Source organism: Dendronephthya gigantea, unplaced genomic scaffold (assembly GCF_004324835.1).
Source record: "Dendronephthya gigantea isolate DGI-Jeju-01 unplaced genomic scaffold, DenGig_1.0 000093F, whole genome shotgun sequence".
Lineage (NCBI taxonomy): Eukaryota > Metazoa > Cnidaria > Anthozoa > Malacalcyonacea > Nephtheidae > Dendronephthya > Dendronephthya gigantea.
This window is the reverse complement of record NW_021163103.1, coordinates 677,159-699,133: the sequence shown is the minus strand read 5'-3', so window position 1 is coordinate 699,133 and position 21,975 is coordinate 677,159. Positions and strand designations below refer to the sequence as shown.

The window sequence follows — 21,975 nt, the reverse complement described above, 5'->3', positions numbered from 1 at the left end:
TGGTTCAACATTTCCCAGTAATAGACTGGCGTTATATTACGAAAAGTAGTCGCCTGTTTCATATAGGGAAGATACAAGTTTAAAATACAAAGCACAACGAAGTCTTTTAACGTAATTGAGTTGCAAAATTTGGCGAGTAAGCCGCAATTTGGCGTGATGTAAGTGTCTAGTTGAGGTATAGAGAAAAAATAAGCTGATGTTGAGAATATATTGACATATATCGTGTAGCAATAGAAGGATTACAATCATCTGCAACTGCAGTGGTGATTTAATGTTTTGGTTTATGCATGCTGGATATATGAAACATACGAAATGAAACATCTTCTCATTTACAATTTGAAATTACCACCTTATGTAAATAGTACCATGGTGTCAAAACATGATAATGAGAAGAGATGGGAACGATATAGGGATAGATGTTTCTGTCAGGGCCTTTACGTTTGTCAAGACAGATCATTTTGCTAAATTCTGTGCAAGAAGTTTCGTAGTTATAAAGAATATCTTGTGGTGATATTGTGGTATTCTCATAATTTAGTTTTATTTGAGTACTGAAATAACATCTTTCTTTTCTAAGAATTTTTCTATCGCTACATTTCTTAGAAACATGACCTGTGGTAAGTGGTTAATGTGGTTGCAGTTGGTTACTATACTTGGCTTGTTTTTCCACTTCACATCAGGTAAGTCATAATATAAAACTAGTAAGACTACACAAGACTATAGTGGTATTTGTTGAAATCTAACCTATGATCTAACAATGAATTATTTTGCATCTGTGGTGCGCACAGACTAGAACTTATAAATCATAGTTTATCATCTCTCTATCACCATCAATGAACCACAAAGTCAAAGATGTAAGCTCGATTGGGTAACATATGTATTTTTAGAGACCTATGAAAACATTATTTATTTGATCTTTTCATAAGTGAACGGAAGACGGCGATGTGGAAGATCATTAAAACACATCAAACTACCAGCACACACGATATTTGCCAGCAAACAACGCAAGGCGAATCACGTGACATTGATGTGTGAAAATGGATATTACTTCACCAGAGGAAAAAATATCAAAGATTTATCTTGCAAGATTCTGAGGAATATATCTAACTACGAAGTTCCCAAATGTAGAGGTATATAACTCCATTTCAATATTATCATCATATTGAATTCGACACCGCAGAGAAAGAAGATATCGTTCTCCCGCTTCACCAACTAAGGAGCTTTAACGAGCACGAGTGTTGATAAAAACCAAGCATATTGTGATTGGCTGAAAACTGAACCGGGGTTTGCGAGCAAACATTATATCATTTAGGTTTGCAAAATATTTTCGTGACCACTGCCACTCTAAGAACATCTCAACCGAAGCATGTCACCGAAATTTAATCGTTCTTCTTCTCAGCTCTTGGCCACATTTCATAACATTTTGTAGTCGTTTCTATTGTTATCATTCGCTATCATTCATTATCATTTACTATCATTCATTATTATTTACTATCATTCATTATCATTTACTATCATTCATCATCATTTACTATCCATATCAGGATGTGGTAAACCACCAGAGTTAAGAAATGGCACAGTGAAGTATCCAGCAATCTCAGTAGGGTCCGTAGCGGTCTATACGTGTGATGTTGGCTTCAGCATAAAGGGTTCCAGAAAACAGCGGATATGCAGACGAGATTTACGTTGGAGTGGTGGAAAGTCACGTATCTCTTGTCAAAGTAAGAATGAGGTTATAATGAACTTAGTCTAGCTGTGGTGCATATTTGAATGTCTTACAAATCATATAACCATCTTCATATAAACATCTTTCCAGAGAATAAATGCTCCGACCCGGGATTTAGAAAGATATTAAATGGAAATGTAACATTCAGTGATACACTATTCGAAGAATTTACGACGATCTCCTTTGAGTGTGATGAAAATTATGAACTTTTTGGTGAAGAAGATATTGTTTGTTTGCACGGATCTTGGTCGACAAATCGCCGACCATTTTGTAGAAGTAAGATTTTTATTAGCGCTGTATTCTAGTGAGCTTAACTAATTGAATCTGCATGTGAGCCGATGGAGGATTGCATTTTTTAAATGGCACCTGAGCGCGATATCCTACATTCAGAATTTTTTTCAACATTACTCTTGATCTTTCAACAATTGAAATTGATCTTTCAATAATTGAAAAATTCTAAAAAAAATCACAAAAGAGGCACGAAATTTAGCACGAGATATTAAGAAACGTCAGAGAGAAGACGCAGATGTTCAGTTAAGGAAATGTTTATTTTATTTACGGTGGTGACGTTAATGTGGCGTTTAAGACTCGCGTGTTAGATGCATGCAAGTTAAGTTATTTTCTCTCATATGACAACTTAGGAATCTTTAATCTAATTCATATCCTAGAGAAGCGTTGTCCAAGGCCAGACATACCACAGCATGGTCGAATATTTGGAAATAATTTTTTTATTGGCTCCACTGTCGAGTTTTTCTGTAACTCTGGATTTACTTTGTATGGATCAAGAAAAAGAACATGTCAAGATGATAAAACGTGGAACGGATCTGCCGCCGTTTGTGATGATGGAAGTAAGCTGTACTTACTGGATTAGAGTTTTAGATTAAAAAATAATTAGATTAGGATTAGATTTGGAGATTAAAATAGAGTTAGAGAGTTTGAAATAGAAAGATGTTACTTTATGTGAGAGTAAAAACCAGACCAGAATATCACCGTCTCTTGCCAGGCTCATATTGCCGAGATCCAGGAATCCCTGTCGGTGCAATAAAATCAGGAAAAGACTACAACGAAGGAGACGTTGTTTACTACACATGCAAGAATGGTTTAAAACTCTTCCAAGGTTCGCAGAGCAGAACATGTTTGAACAATAAAACTTGGAGTGGAGAACCTCCTAGATGTGTTGGTAAGAAATTCAATTTGATCAATTGATAAGTGAACCAACGAGAATTGCTAAAATACTCGGTCATTGATTCAAGAGTATCAGTTGTTTTTATAAAGAATCTGACTCAATTATATGCTGTTTTCATAAGCGATCTCATTCGATTCTTATATGCAATCCTTGACCTTGGTGTATTTTAAACCTCCGCCGCCCAAGAATTCAGAAAATGCGAGGCTATATCTGTTGAAAAAGAAAAACCTAAATCAAATTCCTGATTCAAGTATTTTCCTAACCTTGACATGAGACTAATCATACTTTTTCATTTTAGATAAAGACTTCCAAGTCTTCCGTTCGATCGACGAGACAGCAAAACTCCTTGGTGAAGAATTTGTTAATTCATTGCTGCAAACAACATGCTCAGGAACCAACGTCTCATGTCCAAAGTATGATACCAGAGCACGTGCGCTCAACTTGAAATATAAAAATGGACTGGACCTAATTTTTGTGCTAGATACTTCAAGTAGTATTAAAAAGAAAAATTTTGAGATCGCAAGGGGGTTCCTGGAAACATTAGTTAATATATTTGGCGTTGATAGAAGGTAACTGATTAACTATATAGAAATGTTAATAAAGTTTAATTCAGATGAGTTTAACCATTTTTTTATGACTCATGCGACATTGGTGTTTACAACATCGATCTGATTTGCCATTAAGTTTAATGACGTCAATGAGATATTTCATTCTTTTAGACCAGATGGAACACGAATAGGATGTGTTACGTATGGAACACGTACAGACGTCCAGTTCAATTTTGCCTTTGCTTCAGTAGAAACAAAGAATGATACGTTGAAAAAGATTATAAAAATCAAATACACACGTACGTATGTTGATTATTAGGCGACTTTGCTTTGTACTAAAGACAGGGTATAGTTAGTCTCTTTCTGGACTGAAGCAGATTTCAAAATTAACTGTCATTTTAGGAGGCGGAACAGCCACAACGTTGGCCTTAGAAAAAGTTGAAAAAGTCATTCTTCCATCATCTGTAAGATATAACACCACAAAGGCCATGTTTATTCTGACAGATGGAGAATCAAATGTCGGAGGATCACCAAAGGAGGCCGCTGATCGCCTCAAAAAGAAAAATGTAGAAATATATGTTATTGGTATAGGGAAGAAAATCAGACACAAATCCTTGAGAGAATTAGCTTCTGAAGATGAAAACATTTTTACCATAAAGGGTTACAAAGATTTAAATAAAGTTAAAAAGAAACTTGTCAACATGCCTTTAAGAGGTAAGAGCGAAAAAATTTCTATTCTTCACGAAAGCATTCTAAGAAAATGAAATAGAATGTAGAAATAGAGTCTATAGTGGGTCAGGAAGGTCTGTGACTAAAATGCGACATCCAAAACAATAAAAGATACTTTAATAACGGAGCCTTGACAGGATGTTGTCTCTCTTATACGCAGTTTGTTACATATTTTTAGATTTCTCGGAATGTGGAAGCTCGCCATTTAAACCAGTTAATGCCAGAGCTCGAATCGTTGGTGGAAGAGTGACAGATGAACGCAATTCAAACTGGCCATGGGCAGTACAAGTGGTGATCACAAGTAAGCATGGCTTTTTAGCATGATATATTATCAGAAACAACACTTGTTTGATTAGACGATTTCTATTTTGATTTAGATAATAATAATGTTAAGTCGCTCTGTGGTGGAACATTAATTTCGCAAGAATTTGTATTAACTGCAGCTCATTGTGTTAAAAAAAACCAGCCACCAGCGTAAGTTTGGGTTGAAAGTCAGATTTAGACTGGGGACGGAAACATCAAGAGAGTCAGAACGACGTGGAAATGGAAAATAAATGGCGTGCATAGCTCGAGCAAAGAAACAGATCATGCCATTTATTCACCATTTTTCATGTTCGTCGTCGCATGAAGTTCCTGTCAATCACCAGTGACTCATATCATAAATATCGTTTAGTATAGTTACTCACTATATATCAGCTATTCTGCAATCTGATTGGTGGAGATACTCGCCAGATATCATGGCCACCAGTTTTGCTTGGAAATAATAAAGAGGAAATGAAAACACTTTTTGAATGTTCAGTTCCCAGAAATTTAAAACAAATCAACAAAATATGGGGTAAAAATATTTAGGGGTAAGCAGAACTGACAAAAAGCAGTTTTTGTTCATGTAGACAACATTCAGCGTACAACATTTGACTGAAATTAAATCAAAATAGCCGATCTAGTTATAGTAAGTAGCTATATTATACAACAATGATACGACTCGCCCTCGTTGTATGTGCCGGCTGATAGCTCATATACGACTCTAGCTCGCCGGAGGTATCAACACTATTCATATTATCACAGGAACTTAAGTGGAATCTTTATTTATAGTGTTCAAGTGGCATTCCAAGACAGAAAAATAACGGTGTACACGAGTCTTGGGCTTTATATCCACCCTGATTACAATTCCAAAAACTACAAAAACGATATCGCACTGATTAAAATTCCGAAACTAAAACGCTTTACAAGAAACCAACAAGCAATCTGCCTCCCCCGTGAAATAAACACGAATATATTTCAAAATAGCAGGCAGGTGTACGTAGTTGGATGGGGTAGAACCACACCGAGCAAACAAAAAGAAGACGCTGGTAACGAAATCTCAAAGAAACTTAAAGAAGTAAAGCTACCTTTGAAAGCAAATGAATTTTGTGAAGACAGTGTAAAAAACAAGACTGAAAAAGCTAAGCCTAAGGATAAAGGCAAATGGTATTTTAACAGCACGACACAGTTCTGTGCTGGAGATATCACAGGGAAGAATGATGCATGCAAAAGTGACAGTGGTGGTCCAGCCATGGTGCTTTATCAACATCCAGTAAGCGGCAAATTCCGTTGGTTCCAAGTTGGCATCGTAAGCTGGGGTGATGGTTGTGCACAAAAGGGGGAAGTTGGCTTCTACACCAAAGTCTCGCCGTTTATAGACTTTATAGATATGATAATGAGATCCTAACTTTTTCTATGTTTAAATGACATCATGTAATTTGTATGAAAAGTTGTTTTTAATTTTTAATATAACTTTGGACCTAAAAGAGTTCCAAGGTTTATTGTATACTTGAATACTACTAGAGTATTTGCCTATGTTGTAACTCGATATATAAGAAAGTTTTTTATTGCAAACGTATTCTAAAATCTTTCTATATATATATTAAGTCTCGTGTGCGTGGCGGAAATCAATTTTGAACCCTTGTATAAATATAACTCATACAATTTCACATCTTTTTGATTCCAAGACGTCGCTTTATTCCTGATCCCGGAATTTCCAAATGAGCCTGATTGTGCAGAGATTGTGCTTCAATATGCAGGGGGGTGTGTACCTCACATTGATCCTCCACTGTAGACGTTGGCTTCCAAACAAACTCTTCTAAGAATAATATATTAAAGTCATCAACATTGTCCAGGGAAATTTTCAATTCAATTGAGTTAAGAGAATGCAGTTCTTCAATCCTGTAATTTCAGACAGGTTATTCTAGATATTTTGATTTACTTTTCAACTGAAGTTTGGTCAACGCCTCGATCTTCATCAGGATAACCAAAAGTTGCGGCGACAATCATTAGTTTCAGACCTCATGCTCTGCCTCGTCAGAGGCGTACAAGATATTTATTTAAACAATTTTGGGGTGCGGACGGCAAAATTTCGTTACTTAGTCTAGGCCCCGCTCTTCCAGCCAACAAAGGGTGGTCAGTTGAGAATTCAACTCTGATTTAGCCTGGTATATTTGCATGACATTCACCCACTCACAAATACATGGTTCATCAACTGTGTTATCAAGCATTATGTCTGAAGGGAATGGCGAATATTTCAGGCTGGGAACACATTTAAATTAATAAAGAAATTTTATACTTGAAACACGTACTTTCAGATAAATTTACCAATGCGTTATTATTACCAGCAATACGGCTCAGATCAACCAGACTGTTAGAATGGTTATTTCGCAATAATATTGTCTCCGGCATTCTTAGCTTATCATCGGTTATAATATCGACAATTACCATTGCCTGTGATTATTACTGAGATTATTATTAGGATTATTATATAAAATGAAATTAATCACGATTCTTAGACATCGGGCAAATGCTGACAAATAAGCCTAGCTGCAGTTTGTATAGTTTTTTTTCGGTTAATTCGTCCAAATTGAAATTCAAATGTTGTTCATTGAATGAATATTTACAAAGCTCTGTCATTCTCTTTGTATACTTACAATTTCCGCGTGGGTTAAATGCGTTACTAACACACGCACACCATAACGAATTGACCAATGTAATAATAACCACAATATGAATTGTGTAATCCATCATTTCACTTTTAAATGTACCTCAATGCAGTCGACCGTTGATCTAACGTATACTAGTAAAATGTGTTTTGTTTTTGTAAAACCTCGTTCCAGATGTAAACTTAAACCATTATGACGCACAATTGAGGTTATTTCACAGTATGGGGTGATATATTTCATGTCCGTTTTGCACTTTTGCTGACGGTCGCTGAAGCCATGCACTCTTCGATTCTTGACGTTTGAAAATGTTCTTGATTGAAAGACAGTTGAAACAATTATGGCGACTGAAGCCTGTTTCTAAAATATTCTTTGAAGTCGGAAAAATAAGATTTCGATCTTTATACACGCGTATTTCTCTGGAATAATTGCTTACATTCCCCAACACTGGTAACACAACCCTGTAAAACCACAGGGGTAAAACACAGCCAACCAAGTGAACCAACCCATGCAATATTGCGTGTTTTCGACTGACTACAATCAACAAATGAATTAGATTTAATTTGATTAGATAATTGGATGTGTAAACCTGACAAGAATCTTTCTCTTTTTCTATATATATGATGACGTCTTTCAAATTTTACGTGCTTTTTATTCCGTTAAGATAATCGTAGATCATGTAGTTACTCAATGAAGTTGTTCCTCAGTTCAATAGACAATATTGTTGATTTATACTATAAATTTATACTTTTTTAAAATAAAATGAATAAAAACGACGTTTCGAAGTCATCTCGACGATTTAAATCACCGGATATAAAAATTGAGTCTCGTACTTGGCATTTTGACCCCGATTCAGTACTTGTCTTTCTTTCGTTTCCGACTAGTGACCCCAGCTAGATATATCAAGATATGTCAACTGTTAGTATACACCCTAGGCCTGGCTCATGGCTGTACGCGTGACTGCGATTATCAAAAATACACTACAGGATTAAAAACAACGCCAATAGTTATTTTATCAGTATATTTTAACAAATTATCTGAAAGAAATTAGGGGTTATTCATCAACTTTTTGTTGTCTACATCAGCTAACTACGGACAAGTGTTGAAAGATTGGTTCATATTCGCCAGCAATAGACTGGCGTTATATTACGGGAAGTAGTCGCCTGTTTCATATAGGGAAGATACAAGTTTTAACTCAAAGCATTAGCGAAGTCTTTTAACGTAATTGAGCTGCAAAATTTGGTGAGTAAGCCGCAATTTGGTGTGATGTAAGTGTCTAGTTGAGGTATAGAGAAAAAATAAGCTGATGTTGAGAATATATTGACTATATTTAAGCATAAAAACATGTAAATAAATATATCGTGTAGCAATAGCAAGATTGCGATCATCTGCAAATGTAGTGGTGATTTAATGTTTTGGTTTATGCATGCTGGATATATGAAACATACGAAATGAAACATCTTTTTATTTACAATTTGAAATTACTACCTTATGTATATAGTACCATGGTGTCAAAACATGATAATGAGAAGAGATGGGAACGATAGGGATAGATGTTTCTGTCAGGGCCTTTACGTTTGTCAAGACAGAGCATTTTGCTAAATTCTGTGCAAGAAGTTTCATGGTTATAAAGAATATCTTGTGGTTATATTGTGGTATTCTTATAATTTAGTTTTGAGTACTGAAGTGACATCTTTCTTTTCTAAGAATTTTTCTATCGCTACATTTCTTAGAAACATGAGAAAGACCTGTGGTAAGTGGTTGCAGTTGGTTACTATAGTTGGCTTGTTTTTCCTCTTCACATCAGGTAAGTCATAATATAAAACTAGTAGGACTACACAAGACTATAGTGGTATTTGTTGAAATCTAACCTATGATCTAACAATGTTATTATATTGCATCTGCGGTGTGCACAGACTAGAACTTATGAATCATAGTTAAAGATGTAAGCTCGATTGGGTAACATATGTATTTTTAAAGAACTATGAAAACTTTATTTATTTGATCTTTTCATAAGTGAACGGAAGACGGCGATGTGGAAGATCATTAAAACACATCAAACTACCAGCACACACGATATTTGCCAGCAAACAACGCAAGGCGAATCACGTGACATTGATGTGTGAAAATGGATATTACTTCACCAGAGGAAAAAATATCAAAGATTTATCTTGCAAGATTCTGAGGAATATATCTAACTATGAAGTTCCCAAATGTAGAGGTATATAACTCCATTTCAATATTATCATCATATTGAATTCGACACCGTAGGGAAAGAAGATATCGTTCTCCCGCTTCACCAACTAAGGAGCTTTAACGAGCACGAGTGTTTATGAAAATCAAGCATATTGTGTTTGGCTGGGAAACCGGGGTTGTGAGCAAACATTATATGATTTAGGTTTGCAAAATATTTTCGTGACCACCGTCATGGAGGGTGTATATTTATAACCATTTGCCAACACTGCCACTCTAAGAACATCTGATTCTCAACCGAAGCATGTCACCGAAATTTAATCGATCGTTCTTCTTCTCAGCTCTTGGCCGCATTTCATAACATTTTGTAGTCGTTTCTATTGTTATCATTCGCTATCATTCATTATCATTTACTATCATTCATTATCATTTACTATCCATATTGTTATCATTTGCTATCATTCATTATCATTTACTATCCATATTGTTATTATTCGCTATTATTTATTATCATTTACTATCCATATCAGGATGTGGTAAACCACCAGGGTTAAGAAATGGCACTGTGAAGTATCCTGCAACCTCAGTAGGGTCCGTAGCGGTCTATACGTGTGATGTTGGCTTCAGCATAAAGGGTTCCAGAAAACAGCGGAAATGCAGAAGAAATTTACGTTGGAGTGGTGGAAAGTCACGTATCTCTTGTCAAAGTAAGAATGAAGTTATAATGAACCTAGTCTAGCTGTGGTGCATATTTGAATGTCTTACAAATCAAATAACCATCTTCATATAAACATCTTTCCAGAGAATAAATGCTCCGACCCGGGATTTAGAGAGATATTAAATGGAAATGTAACATTCAGTGATACACTATTCGAAGAATTTACGACGATCTCCTTTGAGTGTGATGAAAATTATGAACTTTTTGGTGAAGAAGATATCGTTTGTTTGCACGGATCTTGGTCGACAAATCGCCGACCATTTTGTAGAAGTAAGATTTTAGAATACAGATTGTAGTGAGACTGAACAAATTGGATCTGCATGTGAGCCGATGGAGGATTGTATTCTTTAAATGGCACCTTGGCGCGATATCCTACTTTCAGAATTTTTTTTAACATTGCTTTATGCTTGTTCTTGAAAATTTCTAAAAAAAATCCCAAAAGACGCACGAAAATTACCACGAGATTTTAATAAACGTCAGAGAAAAGATGCAGATGGTCAGTTAAGGAAATGTTCACGGTTGTGACGTTAATGTGGCGCTTAAGACTCGCGTGTTAGATGCATGCAAGTTAAGTTATTTTCTCTCATATGACAACTTAGGATTCTTTAATCTAATTCATATCCTAGAGAAGCGTTGTCCAAGGCCAGACATACCACAGCATGGTCGAATATTTGGAAATAATTTTTTTATTGGCTCCACTGTCGAGTTTTTCTGTAACTCTGGATTTACTTTGTATGGATCAAGAAAAAGAACATGTCAAGATGATAAAACGTGGAACGGATCTGCCACTGTTTGTGATGATGGAAGTAAGCTGTACCTACTGGATTAGAGTTTTAGATTAAAAAATAATTAGATTAGGATTAGATTTGGAGATTAGAATAGAGTTTGGGAGTTTGAAATAGAAAGATGTTACTTTATGTGAGAGTAAAAACCAGACCAGAATATCACCGTGTCTTGCCAGGCTCATATTGCCGAGATCCAGGAACCCCTGTCGGTGCAATAAAATCAGGAAAAGACTACAACGAAGGAGACGTTGTTTACTACACATGCAAGAATGGTTTAAAACTCTTCCAAGGTTCACAGAGCAGAACATGTTTGAACAATAAAACTTGGAGTGGAGAACCTCCTAGATGTGTTGGTAAGAAATTCAATTTGATCAATTGATAAGTGAACCAACGAGAATTACTAAAATACTCGGTCATTGATTGATATTTTTATACAACAAGTCCTCGTAATATCATCTTTACTCCCCATAAGTCGTTTTCATACGGAACCTCACTCAATTTTTATGCAATCCTTGACCTTAGTATATTTTAAACCTCCGCAGCCCGAGACACTCAGAAAATTTGAGTTTTCATCAAAGCCCTCATTTTAGCCATTTAAGTGTCTCTCTAACCTTGAGGCTAATCATACTTTTCCAGATAAAGACTTCAAAGTCTTCCGTCCAATCAACGAGACAGCAAAACTCCTGGGTGAAGAATTTGTTAATTCCCTGCTACAAACAACATGCTCAGGAACCAACGTCTCATGTCCAGTGTATGATACCAGAGCACGTGCGCTCAACTTGAAATATAAAAATGGACTGGACCTAATTTTTGTGCTGGATACTTCAAGTAGTATTAAAGAGAAAAATTTTGAGATCGCAAGGGGGTTCGTGGAAACATTGGTTAATATATTTGGCGTTGATAGAAGGTAACTGATTAACTATATAGAAATGTTAAGAAAGTTTAATTCAGATGAGTTTAACCAATTTTTTATGACTCATGCGACATTGGTGTTTACAACATCGATCTGATTTGCCATTAAGTTTAATGACGTCAATGAGATATTTCATTCTTTTAGACCAGATGGAACACGAATAGCATGTGTCACGTATGGAACACGTGCAGACGTCCAGTTCACCTTTACCTCTGCTTCAGTAGAAACAAAAAATGATGCGTTGAAAAAGATTAGAGAAATCAAATATACACGTACGTATGTTGATTATTAGGCGACTTTGCTTTGTACTAAAGACGCCCATGGTAGTTAGTCTCTCTGTGGACTGAAGCAGACTTCAAAATTAACTGTCATTTTAGGAGGCGGAACAGCCACAAGGTTGGCCTTAGAAAAAGTTGAAAACGTCATTCTTCCATCATCCGTGAGATATAACACCACAAAGGCCATGTTTATTGTGACAGATGGAGAATCAAATGTCGGAGGATCGCCAAAGAAGGCCGCTGATCGCCTCAAAAACGAAAATGTAGAAATATATGTTATTGGTATAGGGAAGAAAGTCAGACACGAATCCTTGAGAGCATTAGCATCTAAAGATGAAAACATTTTTACCATAGAGAGCTACAAAGATTTAAATAAAGTTAAAAAGAAACTTGTCAACATGCCTTTAAGAGGTAAGAGCGAAAGCATTCTAAAAAATGAAATAGAATGTAGAAATAGAGTCTATAGTGGGTTAGGGAGGTCTGTGACTAAAATGCGACATCCAAAACAATAAAAAGATACTTTAATAACGCAGCCTTGACGGAACGTTGTCTTTCTTATACGTAGTTTGCTACATAAATTATTTTTAGATTTCTCGGAATGTGGACGCTCGCCATTTAAACCGTATGACGTCAGAGCTCGAATCGTTGGTGGAAGAGTGACAGATGAACGCAATTCAAACTGGCCATGGGCAGTACAAGTCTTGATCACAAGTAAGCATGACGTTTTAGCATGATATATTATCAAAAACAACACTTGTTTGATTTGACGATTTTATTTTTATTTAGATGGTCATATAGCTAAGCCGTCGCTCTGTGGTGGAACATTAATTTCGCAAGAATTTGTATTAACTGCAGCTCATTGTGTTGACAGGAAAAAAAACCAGCCACAAGCGTAAGTTTGTGTTGAAAGTCAGATTTAGACTCGGGACGGAAACATCAAGAGAGTCAGGACGACGTGGAAATGGAAAATAAATGGCGTGCATAGCTCGAGCAAAGAAACAGATCATGCCATTTATTCACCATTTTTCATGTTCGTCGTCGCGTGAAGTTCCTGTGAATCACCACTCATATCATAAATATCGTTATAGTATAGCTACTCACTATATATCAGCTATTCTGCAATATGATTGGTGGAGATACTCACCAGATATCATGGCCAGTTTTGCTTGGGAGTAATAAAGAGGAAATGAAAACACTTTTTGAATGTTCAGTTCCCAGAGATTTAAAACAAATCAACAAAATATGGTGTAAAAATATTTAAGGGTATGCAGAACTGACAAAAAGCAGTTTTTGTTCATGTAGACAACATTCAGCGTACAACATTTGACTGAAATTAAATCAAAATAGCCGATCTAGTTATAGTAAGTAGCTATATTATACAACAATGATACCACTCGCTCTCGTTGTATGTACCGGCTGATAGCTCATATACGACTCTAGCTCGCCGGAGGTATCAACACTATTCACATTATCACAGGAAGCTAAGTGGAATCTTTATTTATATAGTGTTCAAGTGGCATTCCAAGACAGAAAAATAACGGTGTACACGAGTCTTGGGCTTTATATCCACCCTGATTACAATTCCAAAAACTTTAAAAACGATATCGCACTGATTAAAATCCCGAAACTAAAACGCTTTACAAGAAACCAACAAGCAATCTGCCTCCCCCGTGAAATAAACACGAATATATTTCAAAATAGCAGGCAGGTGTACGTAGTTGGATGGGGTAGAACCACACCGCGCAAACCAAATGAACACGCTGGTTACGAAATCTCAAAGAAACTTAAAGAACTACAGCTACCGTTGAAAGCAAATGAATTTTGTGAAGACAGTGTAAAAAACAAGACTGAAAAAGATCACGATAAAGGCAAATGGTATTTTAACAGCACGACACAGTTCTGTGCTGGAGATATCACAGGGAAGAATGATGCATGCACAGGCGACAGTGGTGGTCCAGCCATGGTGCTTTATCAACATCCAGTAAGCGGCAAATTGCGTTGGTTCCAAGTTGGCATCGTAAGCTGGGGCTATGGCTGTGCACAAAAGGGAGAAGCTGGCTTCTACACCAAAGTCTCCCCGTTTATAGACTTTATAGATATGATAATGAGATCCTAACTTTTTCTATTTTGTTTAAATGACATCACGCAATTTGTATGAAAAGTTGTTTCTATTATAACTTTGGACCTAAAAGAGTTCCAAGGTTTACTGTATACTTGAATACTGCTAGAGTATTTGTCTATTTTGTAACTCGATATGTAAGAAAGTTTTTTATTGCAAACGTATTCTAAAATCTTTCTATATATATTAAGTCTCGTGTGCGTGGCGGAAATCAATTTCGAACCCTTGTATAAATATAAGTCTAACAATAAATAAAAAGCACATGAAAAACAGCGCTTGAAACAGTATGATATCATAAAGAGAGCAAAAAATCATTAATGCACATACAATTTCACATCTTCTTGATTCCAAGACGTCGCTTTATTCCTGATCCCGGAATTTCCAAATGAGCCTGATTGTGCAGAGATTGTGCTTCAATGTGCAGGGGGGTGTGTACCTCACATTGATCCTCCACTGTAGACGTTGGCTTCCAAACAAACTCTTCTAAGAATAATATATTAAAGTCATCAACATGCGGGTGTGTTTCCAGCAGTGTCCAAGAAAAATTTCATTTTAATTGAGTTGTTATTCTAGATAGTTTGATTTATTTTTCAACTGAAGTTAGATCAACGCCTCGATCTTCATCAGGATAACCAAAAGTTGCGGCGAAGCACAATCATTAGTTTCAGACCTCATGCTCTGCCTCGTCATAGGCGTACAAGATATTTATTTAAACAATTTTGGGGTGCGGACGGCAAAATTTCGTTATGTAGTCTCCGAGAAACAAAACGCGCGCAATTCTGCCCAATGGTAGGGTGCATGGGCTACAGGTTCTCTTCCAGCCAACAAAGAGTGCATCAGTTAAGAATTCAACTCTGATTTAGCCTGGTATATATGACATTCACCCACTCACAAATACATGGTTCCTAACTGTGTTATCAAGCATTATGTCCGGGAAGAGAATGGCGAATATTTCAGGCTGGGAACTGATATAAATTAATAAAGAATTTTCACTTGAAACACGTACTTTCAGGTAAATTTACCAATGCGTTATTATTCCCAGGAATACGGCTTAGATCAACCAGACTGTTAGAATGGCTATTTCGCGATAATATATCTATAAAATCAAAATTAAAAACCATCTGGTAGACTACAGTCTAGAACTTGGCTACAGGTGGCCCGTTTGCTAGTCTATAGGGTATCATAATGGTGCTTTCTTAACTCAGGAGCTTTACCTGCCGCAGTTCCTAATGTCAAATCAAAGGCACTTCTTCTTCGCCCGACATCAGCAGTGAGTGAACCTTCGCCATAGTTGAATACAGAGTGATTGATGGATTTCCTTTGCACATAAAGTTATGATATGAAACACAATTTACCGCATTGGGTATTCGGTAGGCACAAAAGGGTCAAATCAATAGTTATATCTCTGAACAATTGATTATCTTACTGGCATTACCTTCTCAAAGTATCATACATAACCTAAACAAGAGATTGTCACTAAATTAATGTTTGTCAACACGAGAAAAACAATGGAAATATGGAATTAGGTTGTAGACTAAAGCATATTGGTTTTGGAGCGGGGTATAGGCGATTCGGCGAAGAAAAAATCAATTTCTTTATCAATTATTACTGGAAAGTAGGTACAAGTATTTTTCTCATTCGATATGTAACATTGAGAAATCATCAGGTGGGAAAAGCTATAGCTACCGGCTGGCGGCTGTGGGGCAATTTACATTTGATGATACGTCGTTTTACCCAGGAAGTTTCTGCATGCGGCATCGTGCTGCACAATTTTACAAAATTTCATTATAATTTTGAAAACATTGCATCAGCAAACCTGAAGTTTTTGATGTTGTCGACTTCTTTCTTGCAATTTCTCAGAAGCTTCGTGTAATCGCTTCCTCGTCTCGTCCAGTTCTTTTACTTTATCTTTTTAAAAATACAATATTCAGTATTATTCCTTTCTATTGTTGCTGAAAAAAAGCAAAGGATTGTGAATATGTGATGCACTTACTTGAAATTTCAGACTTTAATGCTGTAGTTGTTAAAAACGTGCTAGTTAAAGAATTGTTCTATATGAAATTGAAAATCTTCGTCGCAAGATGTAGCTATATTCTGCTGCTGAAATAAAAGGATACAAGATATTTCTTGCTGTGATTTTGCAATCAATTGTTCGTAATAATTTTCCAATTGAATATTTTTCTCTTTTGATTTACTTGAAACATATTCTTGGTACGTGCGTTCTTGATGCGCCTGGAAGAAATTCCGGCAAAGAGAGTTTGTTTTAACTGGTAATATTTATTATTTATACAGCATTGTAACATTAGATACTTAACCATCTTCGGAAGTCATAAAAAATTCTCTAGATTTGCAAAGTTTCTTGGTTGATAAGAGCATTTCGGTTGACTGGTTGTATCGTGCATCAGTTCATGTGCCAGTAGCAAGCTTCAATATTTTCTCTATCTTAATGTTATAGGTAGTAGTGCACTACACCGAATCTCGTGCACAGGGGGTCATTAGCCTTGCTTTATACCTGGTATGTCCAAAATGATAAAGCTCTGGAACAAATCTCCATTATTGTCTCGGGTCGTTGTCCTGCAAGAATCATCTACGAGACAAAGAATATCTAAGATTTCTATCACTGATTAATAAAATATACTTTGGATAAGAGTTATCAGCAGTGTAAATGAGCTGTTTTTGATCTAGTGCATGTATATAAAATACTGAGCGCTAAATTACAGGATTTTAACTGATTCCTACCGATTTGTATTGCTCTGTTGGGTGAAGATCGATTCGAACGATATCAAACTTCCCTGACAAATTCGTCTCACCTGTAAGTGATGTAAGTGTTCCATTTTATGGTAAATCGCATGCGTAAAGCCCATTTTCCACTAGGGGAATTCATTCGCGCAACGCGAAGCGACTCTGAAATCCAGTGATGTTACTGGTTTGCGAGTTTGAAAAATTCGCTGCAAAAAAGTAGAAACACTTCCTACTTTTTATCTGTTCACGCGAATAAATTTGCCTAGTGGTAACGGGCTTTAGCGGTGTGGCAAACCCGAAACGGAGGTTAAGACCAGTGAACTGGTTAAGACACATTAATCATGTGATGCATCGTGACGCACGTTTACGTGACACCAGACCCAGCCAACCAACCAACGCTCACAAAGATAAAAGTAAAACACATCTGTTGATTCTGATCAACCTCGACCGATCACCAAAATACATGATTTAGATGCAGTTCACAGCAACACAAACATTTTAAGAATGACGATATCATGCAGCAGGTGGGGCTAGTTCTCGTTCTAATTTGTTAAAGTTTATTGATGACCTTTTATAAAGTATTTCTGAAAGAATATGGATAAAAGGATTAAAGCATTTATTACGTCTTGTTTCTTCCACAGGGCGGGGTATTCCTAGTCACAGAACAAGAGAAACGAAATTATGGCAGGGTTAGACGAAGGCCGCAAAAAAGAAGCATGGAAGGAACAACTGGGATATGAGGACAGTCGCTTTGAACTTGCAAATTCTATCAGTCCTAGTTTCCATTGCCCGATATGTATGAACGTTCTTAATGATCCAGTCATGTGTCGAAATAACCAACATTATTTCTGTAAAGTTTGTATTACTAAACATCTAATGAACACCCTCAACTGTCCAACATGTCAGGATGAGTTGACTGCGGATACATTAGTTCACGCACCAAGAATTGTAATCGAGTATTTATCTGAGCTCAGAATTCGCTGTGATTTCTTTAGTCGTGGCTGCCGTCATGTTATGAAGCTAAGTGATTTAAATCATCATATCAATATTTGTGGCTTTGCAGCTGTGAAATGCTCTAATGAACGCTGTGAGGTTATCATGAATAGACAAGATAAGTTACATCATGAAGCAGAGGTCTGTGAGTTTAGGTAAGAGCTAAGATGTTTACATTATCAGTTAATAGCAACTTGTATTTGCCAGAGCCACTGCATGCATGCAAAGTTAATCTGCCCTAAAACAATTGATTATTATTTTACATGATCTATTTTAGACGACTGCAGTGTCATGATTGTAGTCAGTTGAAGCAAGAAGTCCAAGAAATTAAAGAAGGCAACACAACGCTTCAGAGGCAGGCTGATGATCTCAGTTTGAAGATAGACAAAATCATGATGATGGTTTCACAGATAATGACTGAAGTTGAACAACCCAAAGAAATAAAGACAGATGAACAGTTGAGTAAAAGAAGAAGTATTGTTATTGTTGGTGGTTATAAAAATAGAAAGGTTATCAATTCTGTGGAAATCTTTTCCTGGACACAGAAAAGATGGACATTGCTAAATCCAATGTTGACATGTCGGTCCCAAGCATCTGCAGATATATATAGAGGTGAAGTAATTATTGCAGGAGGGACAACTGTAAATAATAAACCCACAAATACAATTGAATCAAGTTTGTGTGACCAACCAGGAAAATGGAATATTAGTCTTGTTAAGCTTCCTGAATTGTTGTCCAGCCATGCATCAGTTGTTTATGAAGATAGCTTAATTTTGAGTGGAGGCTCAATGGGTATAAATCAGTATAGTAACAAAGTTTATGAGATTTCATTGGTCCCTCCATACTCTACAAAAATCCTAACAACAATGCCAAAACCAAGATATGATCATACTATGGAACTCTTTGAAGAAAAACTTTTTATCTTTGGAGGATGTGCTCCTACCTCACAGAACACTGTCATGATGTATGATTTTCTTACCAAAGAATGGAAGATGATGACACCTTTACCCTATGCTGTTGATGAGATGGCAACAGTCCTTTGGCAAAACAATGTCATAGTTCTTGATGGGAGATCTAGTAAAGATACTGTTGTGACGTACAATCTAACCACAGGGGAATCCAAATATTTGCCATCCATGAAGCACAAATGACGAGGGTGTACAGCAGTTGTTACAGGAGATGTTCTTGTTGTGATGGGTGGGAATGATGGAAAAGATTATCTTAGGTCAGCTGAGGCTTTTCACTTCTCTGAGCAAGTCTGGGAAGAACTACCAGACATGAATGAAGCACGAATGTATGCAAGTGCTGTTGTGAAACCCAATTGTTGATATATTTTAACACAAGTACTGTTAGAACTACAAACCCAAAAAGATTTCTAGAAAAACTGCCTTTTTTAACCTAAGGAAAAAGCTTTTATAGGAAAATAGATAATAGTAGACCATCTACATAGACCTCTACAGAGAATTTGAGTAATTGCCTATAGATCAATGCTTAAAGATTGTTCAGACTTTTTGAATCACAGAAGCTATTATGTATAATGTGAGTAAGCAATGTGATAAGAAAATTACAGTTGAATAGTGTAGTTTAGTAGGCTGCAAATAACACCAGTGTAAAATGATGCAGTAAAAAGTAAAATACTTACAAGCAGGGCAAACATACGCTTTGTTGAACTCTCTAGTACCATCCTCATCACAAAATATATCTTAGCAATAAAGTTAAGAAAATTAACTAGTAGCTACTTACTAAAATAAATTCCTTTGCATTGTGGTTACAATCGTATAGTAATAGAAATGATGATTGTAGAAAATTGTTTTTAAGTTTAAAAAAGGATACGCGAACAAGAAGTAACCTATATTTTTAGAAAACAAATACAGATACAGATTAGAAAATGGTGCCAGTTGTCGTAAATATTTTGCATGAACTATGTAAGATGTCAACAGTTTATTTACCCAAGAGAAAGAGCTTAGGCGTTTCCTACATTTTCTAAAATTACAAAGAAGGTCGTTATCCATGTTTGAAATCTGACATATCTACAAAATAAATGAAAATGTGAGACGTTTATGCAAAATACGTCAGATTTGAAAGTAATAATTAATAATACTTACCTTTAGATCTCCTTTTAATAACGTACTTTATCGATTATCCAAAATATTTTGTTTTTCCAGCACTAATTTTTAGACTGAATCTTTGATTGAATGGATTTTAAATTTCCCGCCACGTCGCCATCATGATTGGTTGCGCATGCTCGGAGCTTTCTCATTTTGCTCTTACTCATAAAATTTGCTAACTCTGAACTCTGAACTCTGTGACCAAATGGCTTAGTTCAAACGTCTCTAGACGTCAAATGTAGGCCCCGTTTACACAACAGGGTGTCCAAAAAACCCAAAACAATTGAAATCACATATCATTAAAAAATTTGAATTGACTTATAAAGTGCAAAAGTTTAAAATTTGCTAAGAAGGGGGACATGTCGAAGGGCATGGTGCTTTAGTTGTAAATTTTTAAAATCTTGTGGATAATTATCTATTTATTGAACAACTGAGCTGAAATATTTCGATGTAAAAGGTTTATTTGTCAATGGAAGTACATATTAAATGCATAAGATGCAGGTTCAATCATTCACAAGACCTATGTGAGTATTTTTAAACTTTGGCTTATCCACCGTTTAAGCGCCTAAACGCCTTTCGAACAACCGGTCCTCGTTGGTGTTTTTTGTGACACCCTGTATTACGCTGATACCGGATTCGCTTGTCACACCTTCCTTTCTCTTTGCTCCTTAGGCAAATGCTTATATTAGACGGATAGTTTTGAGCTTAAGCGGCAACCAGCTCCAGGGCATATTTTTTTCGATTTCGACCATATGATTTTTGGCTGTACTTTATAGTTAAAACGAATACAGGCAGATTTCTTTTCGAAGTGAAGAGGAGCGACCTACTAGGATGCTAACGGTTCTAAACTTTTCTTTGTCATAGAACATACTGTCTATAACGAGGTATAACTCCTTGATTTGTTAAATATTGAAAAAATTAAAATTTTTATTTAAATAATTGAATAAAATTATAGGAGACATAGACCAATTGCGAAACTTAGTAACCGCGCCTTCGCATAACATGGAAGCGAAGCTTATTATGCAAAACACAATATTTGTTTTTTTTGCCGTACAAAGCTATCCGCCGAGTTATATCCCGGTTTTCGCCTTTGGTTTACATATTTTTCGATACCTTTAAAGCTCGGTTTCATCGTTGTTATCATAGTTTTCCGGTGAGGGAGTTTTGCCTTTCATTTGAGGCGTTTTTGTGATGTTTTCATTAATTTTTTCGGCTGCTTTCGTCGGGGAAATATGGAAAAAACCGACACAAACTCAGGTGAAAATTCAGTTTTTTCCAAACTATTTCGTCTCAAGTCTTGAAAATTTATTTCATTTTTCTTCCTCTTATTTGTGCAAAATTTGGCGATATATATTTGGTGCAAAATCTATGTTTTTGTGACAAAAATTGTTGAAAACTAAATGAAAAGTGACAGTCAGATTTTATAATTTCACACCTAATGACTGAAATGGTTCAAATTTATTCACAAATATCACTATATTTTTTATCTTTATACCAGAGTAATACTGTGAAAATGGCAAAAAGTAACTAACTGAAATGTTTTTGTTTATTTCGTTTTAAAAAAGTACAGACGATGCATGGCTTGCATACCGACATGAAGGCCGAATTTTATTTAAAAGTCGAATTCGAACGCATCTGACGTTCTGTATATTTTTTGTCACTACAAAACACTATTCTTTCTATCTACTACCATGCAATAGAGGTTTTAAATAAGGGTTAACCAGGAATACTTTAAAAGGAAAGGATTCCGTTCACCATCGCATTATAAAACGGAAAACACTTCCGAACTTCGGGGTTGTATATTTTTTTCGCCTTCGGCTTTGCCATCATGTAAAGGCATATCTTAACTCTGCTGCTCGCATTGTGGCTACCTTTAGTATGATATTGTGGGAAAAGAAATATTAAATGGTAATTCAAAATAGAGAATGATATTATGTCTTGGTAATAAGTATTTTACTATCCATGTCATGCATG

The 21,975-nt window shown here is 36.0% G+C and overlaps 4 protein-coding genes across 8 annotated transcripts; 3 read left to right on the top strand and 1 right to left on the bottom strand.

The window, feature by feature from the left end:
• The first annotated feature begins 67 nt into the window (after positions 1-67).
• LOC114533679 (complement factor B-like) lies at positions 68-14,284 on the top strand. Of its 4 annotated transcripts, none has more exons than XM_028555273.1 (13): positions 68-158; positions 8,886-8,959; positions 9,170-9,373; positions 9,876-10,052; positions 10,148-10,333; positions 10,690-10,869; positions 11,025-11,201; positions 11,485-11,755; positions 11,906-12,033; positions 12,139-12,450; positions 12,628-12,750; positions 12,826-12,931; positions 13,546-14,282. In XM_028555273.1, exons 2-13 carry the CDS (start codon positions 8,890-8,892, stop codon positions 14,153-14,155), a joined length of 2,544 nt encoding a protein of 847 aa, XP_028411074.1. In that variant the 5' UTR covers positions 68-158; positions 8,886-8,889; the 3' UTR covers positions 14,156-14,282. The 4 variants fall into 4 exon arrangements, with proteins under 4 accessions (XP_028411074.1, XP_028411076.1, XP_028411073.1 ...); XM_028555275.1 differs by having other exon boundaries at positions 83-158; positions 9,167-9,373; positions 13,546-14,283; XM_028555272.1 differs by lacking the exon at positions 68-158 and adding an exon at positions 8,334-8,394 and having other exon boundaries at positions 9,167-9,373; positions 13,546-14,284.
• Positions 606-5,942, top strand: LOC114533680 (complement factor B-like). The gene is made up of 12 exons (XM_028555276.1): positions 606-677; positions 924-1,127; positions 1,542-1,718; positions 1,814-1,999; positions 2,392-2,571; positions 2,727-2,903; positions 3,208-3,478; positions 3,629-3,756; positions 3,860-4,171; positions 4,365-4,487; positions 4,564-4,660; positions 5,279-5,942. Exons 1-12 carry the CDS (start codon positions 626-628, stop codon positions 5,892-5,894), a joined length of 2,523 nt encoding a protein of 840 aa, XP_028411077.1. The 5' UTR covers positions 606-625; the 3' UTR covers positions 5,895-5,942.
• Positions 5,954-20,193, bottom strand: LOC114533684 (E3 ubiquitin-protein ligase CCNB1IP1-like). Of its 2 annotated transcripts, XM_028555281.1 has the most exons (14): positions 19,999-20,193; positions 19,843-19,923; positions 19,727-19,742; positions 19,536-19,595; positions 16,898-16,968; positions 16,671-16,745; positions 16,276-16,390; positions 16,152-16,172; positions 15,975-16,066; positions 15,594-15,616; positions 15,373-15,476; positions 15,165-15,254; positions 14,496-14,641; positions 5,954-6,159 (listed from the first exon to the last, which is right to left on the bottom strand). In XM_028555281.1, the coding sequence occupies exons 2-14, from the start codon at positions 19,903-19,905 to the stop codon at positions 6,154-6,156; spliced, it is 882 nt and encodes a 293-aa protein (XP_028411082.1). In that variant the 5' UTR covers positions 19,906-19,923; positions 19,999-20,193; the 3' UTR covers positions 5,954-6,153. The 2 variants fall into 2 exon arrangements, with proteins under 2 accessions (XP_028411082.1, XP_028411080.1); XM_028555279.1 differs by lacking the exon at positions 5,954-6,159 and having other exon boundaries at positions 14,440-14,641.
• Positions 17,270-19,735, top strand: LOC114533682. Its single transcript, XM_028555277.1, has 3 exons — positions 17,270-17,424; positions 17,542-18,048; positions 18,171-19,735. Exons 2-3 carry the CDS (start codon positions 17,582-17,584, stop codon positions 19,042-19,044), a joined length of 1,341 nt encoding a protein of 446 aa, XP_028411078.1. The 5' UTR covers positions 17,270-17,424; positions 17,542-17,581; the 3' UTR covers positions 19,045-19,735.
• Positions 20,194-21,975: the final 1,782 nt, after the last annotated feature.